Raw genomic sequence first — 13,563 nt, 5'->3', positions numbered from 1 at the left:
CTTAACTGTCAGCATATGTCATCTTTGCCCGATATGTCTCGCGACAAGTTGTAGAATTTGGTACAATAGCAGCTATTTGCCTAGTCCTGTTCTATATAGTCATAGCATGCCAGAACAATTGCTACAAGTTATACGAAAAGATTTGTTACCATTGTCACGCGTCGGCCGTCATTCATGCCACGATAGTATTTTTAGTTAATGACGCAAGGCTTTACGGTATGGGTAGGATTGTTGAAAACAACGCTTATTTGTATTAATAAAAATATTAAAACAAAATAAAATCTGCGATTACAATGTAAATATTAAATTTATTTTATTAATATTACGTTATTCTATTTCAAATATTTATTGAGAACAAAAAACTTTTTTTTATCTTATTTCTATGTGAACTAGACTAATTTGAAAATTAAGTATAATTTAAACAAAAAAAAACTAACTTCAAACCTGCGCAGGATTGAGGGTGTGTCAAATCTATTACGTAACGTGCGTTTAAGCTGATACTCTCTAATCCTCGGCTCACAAAAAACTCGGGATCCTGTCCAGGGGAAGGGAAAAGACCCGCGGGCGTGGAGGGGGGAGCCGCCACCACGCCGCCGAATAAATTATCCTTACAGGGTAGCCATCCTATATGGGCATTTGGAATGTTGTCTATTAATAGCTGGTCGGAATAAACCCTGGAGTTTAGTTATTTTATTTACTAGAATTAAGGAATATCTTATAACCACCTTAATTTAAATATAGTAATCAAAATAAATTTGTACTTGAAATTCTTTGAAAGTCATAGGCGTCTTAAGTTTCTTATTACACATTTTAAGTTTACTAGGTTTATCCTGAAACTTTTGTAGAAATATTGTCACCCGATTCGATTTTCGAAGCTTGTTCCTTATCGATGTAGTGGGATAATCCGCGGGGTCGAGATATCTGCGACCTTACGACTGACGCCTGGGGTCTGACCAAATGCCATTGCAGTCACGAACTCGAAAGTATCTACAGTCAAAGAATTCGTATTTCTTTCGTAAACTGTCGCCATAAGAACTATAACTTGCCAGATATGTATGTTGCTGTGATAATTTTCAACCTAATTGCATTGTGACGGTAAAACTCGCTGTAAAGGGTACGGATATAAGCGTTGTCGACTTTAATATTAGGGCGTTACTCTTTAATTAATCGATTCGTGCATCGATATTGCGAATCGAGTTGCTGACGCTGGCTCAAACTCGATTGTTACGACTTCCCCTTCACTAACAAGATTATGGCGATCGCTTCCGTGAATGTACACAATTACACTGAAACGGTTGCTGACTACCTAAGCTTTAATTTTATTAATGGATTCGTTCGTTTGTTATATAAAATCTACAAAACCATGATACTATGTACTTATTTTAATTGAAGAAGATGGAATGGTAGTAATGACATTTATTGACCATTGCAATTGTCATGAACATGCATTGTTTTATACTGACATTGAGTGCAGTGTATTTATTACAATAAACGTTTGTATAAGTTTGAAGACGTTGTTGCTTACATACTTAAATATATCTACATAGCAATGTCAAGTTTAAGTTAAAATCATCTATCTAAACAGCGATCAACTCGAACACATTAACAGAAACAGAAGGCGCGCGTCGCGTAGGCGTCCGCCCGCGCATCAAATACAGCGCGATGCAATACACATCAGTCTAATCTCAGGCCGTCGCTCTAAGCGATATCTTTATTACAAATCGATTTATACCATCAGTAGCAGGACTCGAATCGTTCTTATCCGATTATCGCTAATATATCGGTATATTGATAGTCGCTCGCCGAAACGAAAGCGCTGCACGACCGGCTGCTCCCGCCGCTCAACACCAGTTTATGAGAAAGTCGACTAGATACTTTGTCGCGGCCGTGATTTATATTCTTAACGATTCGCTCCGTTGAGCTTCCGATCCATATATTGTATCTCACGGGAAACAGTCGCACTCCGTTTGCGTCGATCGGCAATGTCACCCGGAAATAGTCGTAGCATTAAGTCGGCTCGCGACGCGCATTAGTCTAATAACTTCGATTATTTGCAAATCGCGGCCCCGTGCGTTGTTGAGAACAATGGCGTCCCGCGGGTGCACGAGGAATATATAAAGCCGGTTTATATCGGTGGCGAGGTGTGCCGCTTTGCGTTTGCATCTCGGCAGTCGGCGCGCCGGCCGGGTCCTTGAGATGCAAGATGCTTGCGCCGCTACCGTTACTCATTGCGGCAATTGGCCGGCCGCCGGCGACGCACGTCACCGACATATGGCCCGCCGATAGCTCGCTCAAAGACTTGTGTCCCGACCATATTGCCTCCGGCGAAAACTGAACCATTATATTATGTTTATAATTTGATGTAAGTTTCATCTCCCGCCGCTCTCTACATCGATAAGTTTCACCCCGGTGCTGACGATCGGAGGAAATAACAATAAACACAAAACGATATGGCGCTCGTAAAAGTATCTCATTAATAGCGTATCGATTAGCCGAGCGCCGCCGTAATGTTCCACTGGAAGCGTCTCTCCTAATAACGTGCGCCAGCGGCAGCGACCGGCCGGCGGCGGACGGCGGCGGACGGCGGCGGGCTGTGGCGATGTGCGCCGCCTATCATAAACTATAAAAAGACGCAGCTTCCGACTGACATCGACTTTGATCGTGTTGTAGGTAACGTCCGCCTCGCTAAATGGATTCCTTATTCGTCGCGCAAAATTTCCCAAAACTTTGGGTAATAATGATCTTGTTGTTTTAATTCCTTGTTTTTTATTACCCTCAAACTTTGACCCATCTCGTTTTGTAACTAAATTAAAAGGCGCTTTATTTATTTCGTAAGATCCTTCGTTGTTGCGAATGAATGAACGGTTGTTCTTGAGTTGAGCAACTGTAATATTGTTCATATTAAAATTGGCACTTTACGTTGTCAAGGGTTTTATCAAATAGTGGGTGCGACGATCTAATGTTTACGTGTTGTATAAACAAGCGGCGGGCATTATCGGCGGCGAGCGGCGAGCGGCGCGGCGTCAATGAATTGTGCGGCCGCAGCGCGCTCGTGTGGCCCGAATGCCGGCGCGCTGCCCGCTCCCCTCCCCCCGCCACCGTTTTATCTCGCACTCGCGCCATGTGGAGGCTGCAGCGGTGCATATGCATAGTGCACGCGCGGAGCGCGGGGCGGCAACGAGGGGCGGAGGGGAGGGGCGCGCGGGGACCTGCCCAGGGGGACGCCGCGCGAACTCATTCGTCTCGCAACCGTCGCTCCGGACGGGCGTGCGCTAACATTGTGATATCGTCTCCCGCGAGACGGCGTGCCTTGTGACCGACTGTGTACGATCTTCATAGTGTAAAAATAAAGCCGACGACAGACGGCGGTGTCGGTGCGAAGTTATATTTAAATGATAGCACGAACGCAAGGAAGATCTACCCTCGGACGCTCGCCGACATGAGACTAAGTACGAATCCTTATCCATAACTACGTAGTCGCTATCTAGATGCTGTCAGATAGGAGGTGGCTGCGGTGTTCCAGAGTGTTGTTTGTTTACGCGTTTATTTCCAGGCGTTTGTTGTTGTCAGTGTTCAGTGGCTGTGGCTCTGTGTCCCTCCGTGTACGAACGGATTTCGTTCAGTGCGAGGACGATGTAATGCACGTCTTGAATAATTCATCGCTTCCTGTCCTTGTAGTTTTACATATCCGAGGAATAGGTAAACGTTAAATAGTAGATAAGTGGCAGAGTGTTATGCGAGTAAGATTCCTTCTTACTGCCAATCGAATGCTAATCAGGTAAGGTGATTGTAGCTGTGGCAGGCAGCTATCTGGCGTGTTGTCTCCGCTCGCGACGCTAATGTGTTTGTTTGTAACCGCACACTCGCTCTCTAGTTACTTCCTGACGGCCAGCATTCGATTACCTTTGGTTTAGTTATTTTAAACCGTTTATACTTTTAATTACTTAAACTGGCTGTAAAATGATTATCAAATCAACTTTCTCCGTAGACAACTATCAGTATAAAATAACATGTTTCGGAAGGTGATTGAAACTAAGTATAAAATGTTAAATTGAATGATTTATTGGGAATCGTAGTGGAAATATACCTGTGGCTCTATTGTTGTATATCCCTTTGTGGTCCTGCAGGGGCACGTATTAAGTCTGAGGTCGCCGTACCTGTTGATTCGGGACCTTCAAAAAACTACACAATGCTTCGACTTAACGATATTTCGAGATATGTGTTTAACATAATGGCTAAACTGTTATATATCTATTTAACTTATATAGCGTTAAAACTTTTACAAATCGCTTAAAAGAATTTCATAAACTTTAAACTAGTATTATAAAAAGGAAAGATTTGTATTTTTGTATGTATCGAAATAACGCAAAAACTACTGGACCGATTTCAAAACTTGAGTAACATAGGCTGTATTTTTACGGTTTTTTTAATTCCACGCGGGCGTCGGGAGCATCAGCCAGTATTAAATATTTTATGATTATATTAAAAAGTTTTTATCAGCATTGTATATAAAATTGTGGCATATATAAAATGTAATTCCAATAGTATTACTATTTTGTAGAGTGAAATTCATTCATTGATTTTAGCTTGTTTTTTTTGCTTATTGATTGGTGATACCTAATTTATACGTTCAATTTTCATTATCTAATTCACTATCATTGATACGTAGTGATTTCAATTATTGCTAAAATTATATCTATCTAAGATTGTATGACAATAAGCTTGTACATCCTGTTTTAATGTAATATACACATATCTAATGGACATGTTATGCGACGAGACGATGGGCACATAAACCAGAAAGTGTTAAGAATGTTAGAGGAAGACCGAAGAAAGTATGTATGCGTTGTGTGAAAGAGGATATGATTAAGAAGAGAGTGGTTTCAGATATGATGGCTGATAGAGATGTAAGGAAGAGCAGCACATACTGTGCCGACTGTGAGTGTAAGGGATAAAGGCAAATGGATGATACACATATCTTTATTAATAATCTAAATTAGCTAGTTATTAAAAAATAAGGCATTTCAAGGCAGGAAGCAGGATATGAATCGATGGTAAAATTTGCTAGTTACTTTCAAATTTAGCTTATTGGCATACCTAGAGTAACAATAGATAGTTATTTTTAGTGTTAAATACAAATAAAGATATTCACATATACGTGTTTTTCGACCGGATTTTTTTACAAAGAAGTCGACCCACTAGAGGAAAACAGTTAAAAATTTTAACTGAACGAATATAGTTACATCTCTTTAGTGATCTTATAAGTAACTTTGGCCGAGTGAAATTAAAAATAATAAAAAGTAGCCTATGTCACTGATAACGTAGCTTTTTAATGGTGAAGGAATATTTGAAATAGGCCAAGTAATAGCGTTAAATACATGCAAATCTTTCCTCTTTTATATTAGTATAAATGAGATAGGTTACGAAGGGTCAATGTATTTACGTGATGTCTTGTCAACTAAATGTTCAATAAGTAAAATTCCACTCAATAATAATTAGCCTAATTTTTGTTACACTTAATAGTGATAAGATTAGAGGTGTTGTAAAACCAAAGTCTAATAATAATTACGATTATTACGATATCTATGAACGTATTATCGATTCCTTTCACTTGTTATTTATAAACTAAATTAAATTATTCCACGACTAATAATATCGAGCGATTGTAAATCACAAATCTCGTAAAAGTTTTATCGGAAATTGTCTTAATTTATTGTTTAATATCTTGCAAGTATCCTAATAGACTAGTCTGTAATATGTATTACTTATACTAGCTGTCGACTGCGACTCTGTCTGCGCGGAATTAAAAAAAATTACATATGGTCTATGCTCTACATCTATCGCTTTCATGATCCGTTCAGCCGTTTACGACTTCTTACAATAATCATATCAACTTACAATTATAATATTAGTATGATTACTGCCTATGAAAGGATACTATATGGAAACAATTTATTTCACCACTAGCTGAACTGTACGTTGACAAAGTTATAAAAAAAAAATTTTTACGGCCAACCAATTCCAATTTTCATTAAATACTTGACTTCTATTAGATGAAGAAACCTTTAAAAATAGTTTAAATATTCGGATACAATGTAATTGTTTAAATTCACACTCTGTCGACTACATAATCACACATACACACACCAAAAACAATTACTACCTAAATTATTACATTGATGATTGATTCCAGCACATATTCTCCTTTCCTTAATTATCTAAATTATTACAAGGAATGGGGGTTTTTTGATATCCACATGTCTGTAACTAAACCAAATCTAGTAATAACAGCCAAAATCCTACGAAGTTGGTTAAACTCTATTGAGGTGCAGTGTTGCAAATGCGATTACCCAGTAGGGGCTCGAGTGGAATGTTGCTTACTGACCGGTAATTGGATCTCCGAATTCCTTTCCTTCGGTAACAACCCATAAGTGACATCAATTTGTTGCTTTAGTTTATTCAATCTATGATAATCTTTACAACATTGTTTTAAGTTTATGTTACTGTGATCATCATTGCGTGGGTTTTATTTCGTTCTCGTCCATCTCTACTTGAAAGATATGTTGTTAAAGTTTAATCAAATGTTGGTTAGATGTTGATACTGTGTTTATTTTAATGCGTTTAAATAGTACTAGCTTTCGCCCGCGAATCCGTCCACGCAATATTAACATAAAAAGTAGCCTATAATATGCCCGTCTATGTCAGCTTCCCTTCAGTGAAAATCCGGTCGAAATCGGCCCAGCCCTTTTGGATATTACCCGGAACAAACGCGGCTTGCACACAGACAGACAAACAAAATGCGATTTACGTTATCAGCAACGCAAATATGTCTTCCCGAAAACTGGAATTATTATTTTGATATTACAAACATACACTACAATTTAATTATATTTATAGATAGAAGATTAAATTATAGTAATATGTACGTGTGACGTATTTGTTAGTTTATGTTTATCTGTCCGCTCTATTTGCACCGATGTATCAAGTGGCCTGCGCCGGTGTGCGTCACTGATTAGCGGCTAAATATTTTTGAGCGTCTCAGCGCTGACACTCTCCCGTGTTTACTGTTGTAGTGCTTGAAACCTTTGTTGGGAAGATCGTTGGATAAGAGTTCACATAAGTATGTAGCCTTAGGTTTCAGTCCTTAGCTATTAGTATTACTAATTATTTAACTAATAATCTTTACGATGTAAATTTTCGACTTAAAACTATAAATGTATAGAATTTACGTTAGACTATTAGTACTTGCTTAGTAAACATGATAGTTTTACATTGTAACGCGAGCGAAAGATGCAGTACGTACTAATGTATAAATTTAAATACGTCGTCAACGCCAGGTCACTTCATCGGGCAATAAACATCGCATTGCTGTCGCGGCTGGCATCTTAATTGCCGCTCAACAAACATCTCCGCACCTGAGATGCTGTCACTTATCTGTTGTCAACCTTGTTTCTTTGCCATACAAGATACAACAAGTTTACATTGCGCACTATATTATATTAAGAATATGAAGTTGTAAATTATGGACTGGTCCTATTGATGTACTCTATGGCCAGCGTTGTGACTAATGTGCTTTTCCGTGTTGCAGTTCGGGGCATAATGTGCGAGTGCGCGGGCGCGGGCGCCTGTCCGGGCGGCGCGGCCCGCGGCACGTGCGTCACGCAGCCCGGCGGCTACTGCTTTGCCACCGTGGAGGAGGTGCTCGACGACTCCGGCCGGCTCGACCTCGAGCGCACCGCCGGCTGCCTACCGCCGGACGAGTCTGGTTTCATGCAGGTTTGTGCTAATTACAAATATCTATACATAATAATTGAATTTGTAAATTACGTGAAGTGGTTACAACAATTGGTTTGTCGAGCAATCTGTGTTAACAAATGTTTCTTATGTTTTCCAGTGCAAAAGTTCACAAGTACCACACCAGCACCCGAAGGTGATCGACTGCTGCTCGGAGGCGGACATGTGCAACACGCGGCTGCAGCCCCAGCTGCCTGAGCCACCGCCCGATGTGACGGAGACGCCGGGCCTGCGCCCGCCCACGCCCGCCAGCCCAACGCTGCTGGTCGCCATCGCGCTCTGCGTCGCCCTCCTCGCCTTCATCGCCGCCTTCTTGCTGCTATTCCGGCGCCGGCGCCGCGGCTGCAAGCGCCCGCCCTCACCGCCCGCCGTCGCTCACTCCGCCGACATCTCCTCCGGCTCCGGCTCCGGCCTGCCGCTGCTCGTGCAGCGCACCGTCGCCAAACAGATACAGATGGTCGAATCCATCGGCAAGGGCCGCTACGGCGAGGTCTGGCTCGCGAGGTGGCGCGGAGAGAAGGTCGCCGTCAAGGTCTTCTTCACCACAGAGGAGGCCTCGTGGTTCCGGGAGACGGAGATCTACCAGACGGTGCTCATGAGACACGAGAACATCCTCGGCTTCATCGCCGCCGACATCAAGGGCACCGGCTCCTGGACGCAGATGCTACTAATCACCGACTACCACGAGAACGGCTCGCTGCACGACTACTTACAAACGGTCGTCCTCGACACGCACGCCCTACTCACCATGGCGTACTCGATCGTCAGCGGGCTGGCGCACCTTCACATGGACATATTCGGCACGAAGGGCAAGCCTGCCATCGCGCACCGCGACATAAAGAGCAAGAACATCCTGGTGAAGCGAAACGGGCAGTGCGCCATCGCGGACTTCGGGCTGGCGGTGCGGTACGTGGCGGAGCGCAACGAGGTCGACATCGCGCCCAACACGCGCGTCGGCACGCGCCGCTACATGGCGCCCGAGGTGCTCGACGAGAAGCTGGACGTGGCCAACTTCGAAGCCTTCAAGATGGCCGACATGTACTCGCTGGGACTAGTGCTGTGGGAGATGTGCCGGCGCTGCGCCACCGGCGACAAGGCACAGAACGTGGACGCGTACGCGCTGCCCTACCACGAGCACGTGCCGCCCGACCCGTCATTCGAGGACATGCACGCGGTGGTGGTGGCGCGCGGCGTGCGGCCCATCATCCCCGCGCGCTGGCTCGGCTCGGAGCCGCTGGCCGCGCTGGCCGCCGCCATGGCCGAGTGCTGGCACGCCAACCCGCCAGTGCGGCTCACGGCGCTGCGCGTCAAGAAGACGCTCGCCAAGTTCCACAACGAGCCCGTCGCCAAGCTCGTGTGACGCCGGCCCCCGCGGCCGCCTTCAAGCCGAGTTCCTCGATACGCACTATTTATTCTTTTGCGAGAGTTGAATCGCGTACAAAATTGGACCAGCAGCAGCCCGGAGCCCCAACGATGTGAAATTCCGTCTGACCACCGCTTTTGTTTAAATCTCAGTATTGTTAAGTTTACTCGGCGCAGCGCGAGGCCGCGGCGACGGCCGGCCGCCCCGCGCGCCTCCTTGGTTTTCTCGTTCCGATATATTTGTATGTATTTTATTTTATCTGTTACGTTAATTTAGTAGGTTTAAATATCTCGTCTTCCGTGTGTGTGTATGTGTGTGTACGTGTGTGTATGTGTGCGCCCGCCGCGACTTGTGATATGTATCGACAATAAGACTTTGCTTACAAATTTAATGTACAAATAAATTTTGAGTCGCTTCGCAGCGCGGAGATGTGGCGCTGCGCGGCGTTGCCCGGGGGGGCGGGGGCCGGCGCGCCGCTACCTCGCTACATTTACTTACAAACATTTGGCAGCTATTGTAATGGAATAAGTATTTGTTATTAATTTTATAAATGTTTGTTTAAACACATCTGTTTGAGTGTAACTTTTAATGGTTTTATACATTATTTGGTTGTCTAGACATATTTTCTATGATTAGGCTTCATGTCAGTGAGTGATACTCATATTTTTCATTCAAACTGTCGATATATTTGTTTCGTAAGTTCCTTTATTTCGTACTACGTTAAAAGAACCATCGCCTCGACTCTCGACGTTATTCATCAGTGAATTGTACTTAAGTGTGTAAAAATGTGTCGCGCGGCGTCGCTCGCGGACCCGCTCTTAGCCCCTGCTTACACCAATATTATGATGGTATGAAGCTGTAAAAAGTAATACAAATATTTTTAATTTTGACCATAGACACTTGCCCCATGGAGCAGCTATTTTTATTAATGTTTTATTGTAAGTTGTAAATAGATTATGCAAATATGATTTGCAACATCTCAAGACTGTTTATGACGAGCTGCGAATGTAGGCTCTTATTGGTTTTGACGAACATAAAAAAATCTTCAAAGACTTATTATTTGAAATACAATGTCCTTTTTCAAGTGCTTTATATTCCATTATAAAAAAAGTATGAGTACAGATTGTTTATTGTTAAGCTTTATTTCCACTGACGAATCATTGGCATAAATTTTTTTATCATACATTCTTTGTAAAGAAATCAGAGACGAACGCAACGAACCAATTTGATCATATTATGATGTGAATTTCAGCAGTGTTCTAAGGTTGTTTTTTTTTTACAAAACCTTGTTATGTGGTGTTTGAGAGCGGGCGTCGCGGCAGCATTTAGAGGCGGCTGCGCTTGTATTGTACATTGTCTTGTAAATATAGAGGTTAGTTGTATGCGTACAGTCGCGCGCAGTCGCACGAGTGTCTTATAGTGTTAATGTATCGCGACTGTGCGCGCGACTGTACGCGATAAGTTACGGATTAAATAAAATATTAATGGACATATACAAAGTTTTTTATTTAACTATTTCCCAGTAAAGTAACAATAATTAAATGAAGCCATGCACACAACTCGAAAAGTATTTAATAATTAGTTCTAAACAAAGATAATTTAAATTACTTCGACCAAATTACTTTTTTATATAATTGCATAAGTAATTTAAAATAAGACATTTAACATTTCACCAAAATGCCACAGAATTCGATTTACGTGTTTGAAGTCTAAATCGACTCATTCAATATGAACAATGTTGTCCTATAATTAATCGTATTTACTTCGATTTCAACAAAGCCGGGGGTTTGCATTAAACAGTATTATTCAGAGCTGACAACACAACGCAACTCTAGATTTTGATAAAAACAAATTAATGTTAACTTATGGACCCGTAGTTAAGCTCTAAGTTAAATTAGAAAATACTATTTTATGCCAACATTGTTCGCCAAATTAAAATTAGAACAGAGATTGAAATCTTTTGAATTATACTAAGTAAAAACCTTGACCTGCAGTTGCAAAAACATGTTTCTTGGTTTTGATGTTTTTTCGAGTTTTCGAGCCCCCTGATGATTTAATGACACAGGTGTTTCACAAAAAGATGTAGTTTGACAAATGGAACTTATGGTTTCAATATGAATAACTGTTTAAAGTATTAAGCAACCTTTAGAGCCCTCTAGCGCTTAAACGAAGCAACTTCGGATAGAGGTTGGGTTAGTCATGTAAAGGAATCTGTGAAAGCTCGTTGTACGAGTATACATCTTTCTTGGACACTTGTGTATTTTATGAATATCTTTGTAAATTCCACTTTTTCTGTCATAACCAAAGAGATTTGAAAACCTAATAGTAAGCTTACTTTGAATACTTAATTCTGCCAGATTCCTTTGAAGTCATCTGTTCATTTCTATTTCTTTGAAACAAGTTCCTAATTGCACGTTTTTGAAAAGCTAAGAAATTGGTATATCGCCTAACAATAATTCGAATCAATGACCCTGTACATTTTCAGAATCTCTTAGACATTGGTATTTCATTTAACTCAGGATTTGTATTCAATAAAAGGCAAGTTATACTTAAAATGAGATTTATTTTATTTATTTACATTCCTTGACATTAGCAGTCTATTCAACCATACAATTAATTCTATATTAGATTGCATATAAGTCACTCGCAGTCATCCTTACAAATTATTGTCCAAACATCTCAATGATACAGGGGACAGTCAAATGCCATCACACAATGACCACTTTCGTTAGTAAGGCGCGTACCTTCGGGAAGGGGAGGGACCTCGCAGCCCTGGTCTGTGGACGATACAAACAAAAAATTAATGGATGGATGTTATGCATCTCCACAATAGGTTAACAGAACTTGAATATATTTCACACAGAATAGAATAAACCTAGAATATATAAGCTACTTACTAAGCTTTTTTAATTCCGCGTCGAAGGCAAAAGCTTACATAATTACATTGAACAATAATTGACAGATTTAATCTAAAGCAACATAAAGATTTGTATTTTTGTATGTATTGAAATAACTCAAAAACTACTGGGCTGATTTCAAGAAATCTTTCACCATTAAAAAGCTAAATTATCAATGAGTGATATTGGATGTCTTTTTGAAGTTGCAAGCTAGTTTATTTAGCAAACTACAGGAATCCAGTTTCAATTGCACAATACAGAATGAGATTGTCCAATTAAAATATAAGCAAAATGTTTATTTTGCCTACATATGTTACAGAAGAATTCAGCTAAAACTATGCTGACAATTCTGAAGGTGTGATCAACCATTATGCATCAAAATATATTAGTAAATTAACAGATGTCGCTCGCAACTTCATTCAATTTTAAAAAAATAACCTGTTACTCAGACTTAACATAGGATTTTAATGGTTTCAGTTATATCAACACATACAAATACACAAATTTATTCTTCATAAGTATAGATGTATGTGTTGAAGTAATTTATTTAACTTAAATATACTATGATAAGAAAATGTTACATTTACCTTCTGTCATCAAATGTGTCTCTGCTGAAATCTTCGTACATTCTGAAAAACAAAGACAATCAAGTTAGAGAACATCGGCTTCAGAGAACAGAGCATAGAGTATCAAATTACAAGGCATTGTAAAAATAGAAACAACAACTTTGCACTGTAGGGACAGCTTGCTCGGTGGAATACAACCTCTCAGAAGACAGATACCAGAGCCCTTCTTTTGTCACCCTTTTGATATGGAAATTAGCAGTGAAAGTGAATTAGACAGTTGAGGAACAACAGGAAGTGGATATATCCTCTTTGTGTCTCTTCCTCTGTCAATTAAGGGTAGGCAACATACCTGCGTATATACCGTACCATAATAGTGTTGGTGGCTAAGTGGTTTAAGCGCTTGACTTATAATCTACAGGTCTTGGGTTCGAATCCCGCCATGTACCAATGCGATTTTAGATTTTTAGAATTTTCATATGTACATAGTTTACCCGACGTTCTTACTGTGAAGGAAAACATCGTGAAGAAACCCACACATATAGGCAATATGATGAATTCAAAGATATGTGTGAAGTCAACCAACCCACACTTGGCCAGCGTGGTTGACTTTGACCTAGTCACCCCTTGCTTATGGTAGACTCCATGCCCCTTGGTGGGGACGTACAGTGAGCTGGTGATGAACATACCTGCAAGTGCAGATGTCTGCACAGCAGTTGCTTTGCCATTCAGCGGGCCACTTGACCATTTGCCACCTAATGATATTAAAAATTAAAACAATTTAAATGATTCTTACCCTCGGGACATCTGTGGCCCTCTCGGTGGACTTCTGCGGCTGAACATAGTGTCATATGAGGACCTCATTGATCCCATGCTGCTACGCAGTGGTGGCAAGCTGGGCATGGGCGGCATTGGCTCTCGGCGTAGTGGCGGTGACACAAAGTCC

At 41.3% G+C, this 13,563-nt stretch overlaps 2 protein-coding genes across 3 annotated transcripts in view; one reads left to right on the top strand and one right to left on the bottom strand.

Annotated features, from left to right (window-relative positions):
• LOC106105178 (bone morphogenetic protein receptor type-1B) overlaps window positions 1–10,652 on the top strand; it is an 81,001-nt gene extending 70,349 nt beyond the window's left edge. The window contains exons 1-3 of one of the 2 annotated variants that reach the window (XM_013285430.1): window positions 3,225–3,449; window positions 7,589–7,776; window positions 7,895–10,652. In XM_013285430.1, coding sequence (XP_013140884.1) covers window positions 3,440–3,449; window positions 7,589–7,776; window positions 7,895–9,154 — 1,458 coding nt within the window. In that variant the 5' untranslated portion in view covers window positions 3,225–3,439 and the 3' untranslated portion in view covers window positions 9,155–10,652. Of the gene's footprint in view, window positions 1–3,224; window positions 3,450–7,588; window positions 7,777–7,894 lie in introns of those variants that run through there. The other variant, XM_013285431.1, reaches the window with a different exon arrangement.
• A 1,048-nt stretch (window positions 10,653–11,700) lies between these two features.
• LOC106105080 (RNA-binding protein lark-like) overlaps window positions 11,701–13,563 on the bottom strand; it is a 3,226-nt gene continuing 1,363 nt past the window's right edge. Inside the window, exons 3-5 of the mRNA XM_013285306.1 lie at window positions 13,414–13,559; window positions 12,642–12,683; window positions 11,701–11,934 (exon numbers count right to left, since the gene is read on the bottom strand). Of these exons, the coding sequence (XP_013140760.1) occupies window positions 11,886–11,934; window positions 12,642–12,683; window positions 13,414–13,559 (237 nt within the window). The 3' untranslated portion in view covers window positions 11,701–11,885. The remainder of the gene's footprint in view (window positions 11,935–12,641; window positions 12,684–13,413; window positions 13,560–13,563) is intronic.

This window comes from Papilio polytes, unplaced genomic scaffold, assembly GCF_000836215.1.
Source record: "Papilio polytes unplaced genomic scaffold, Ppol_1.0 DF823177.1, whole genome shotgun sequence".
NCBI classification, from domain to species: Eukaryota; Metazoa; Arthropoda; class Insecta; order Lepidoptera; family Papilionidae; genus Papilio; species Papilio polytes.
The sequence above is the reverse complement of the archived record's forward strand: the minus strand, read 5'-3'. Positions and strand labels throughout refer to the sequence as shown.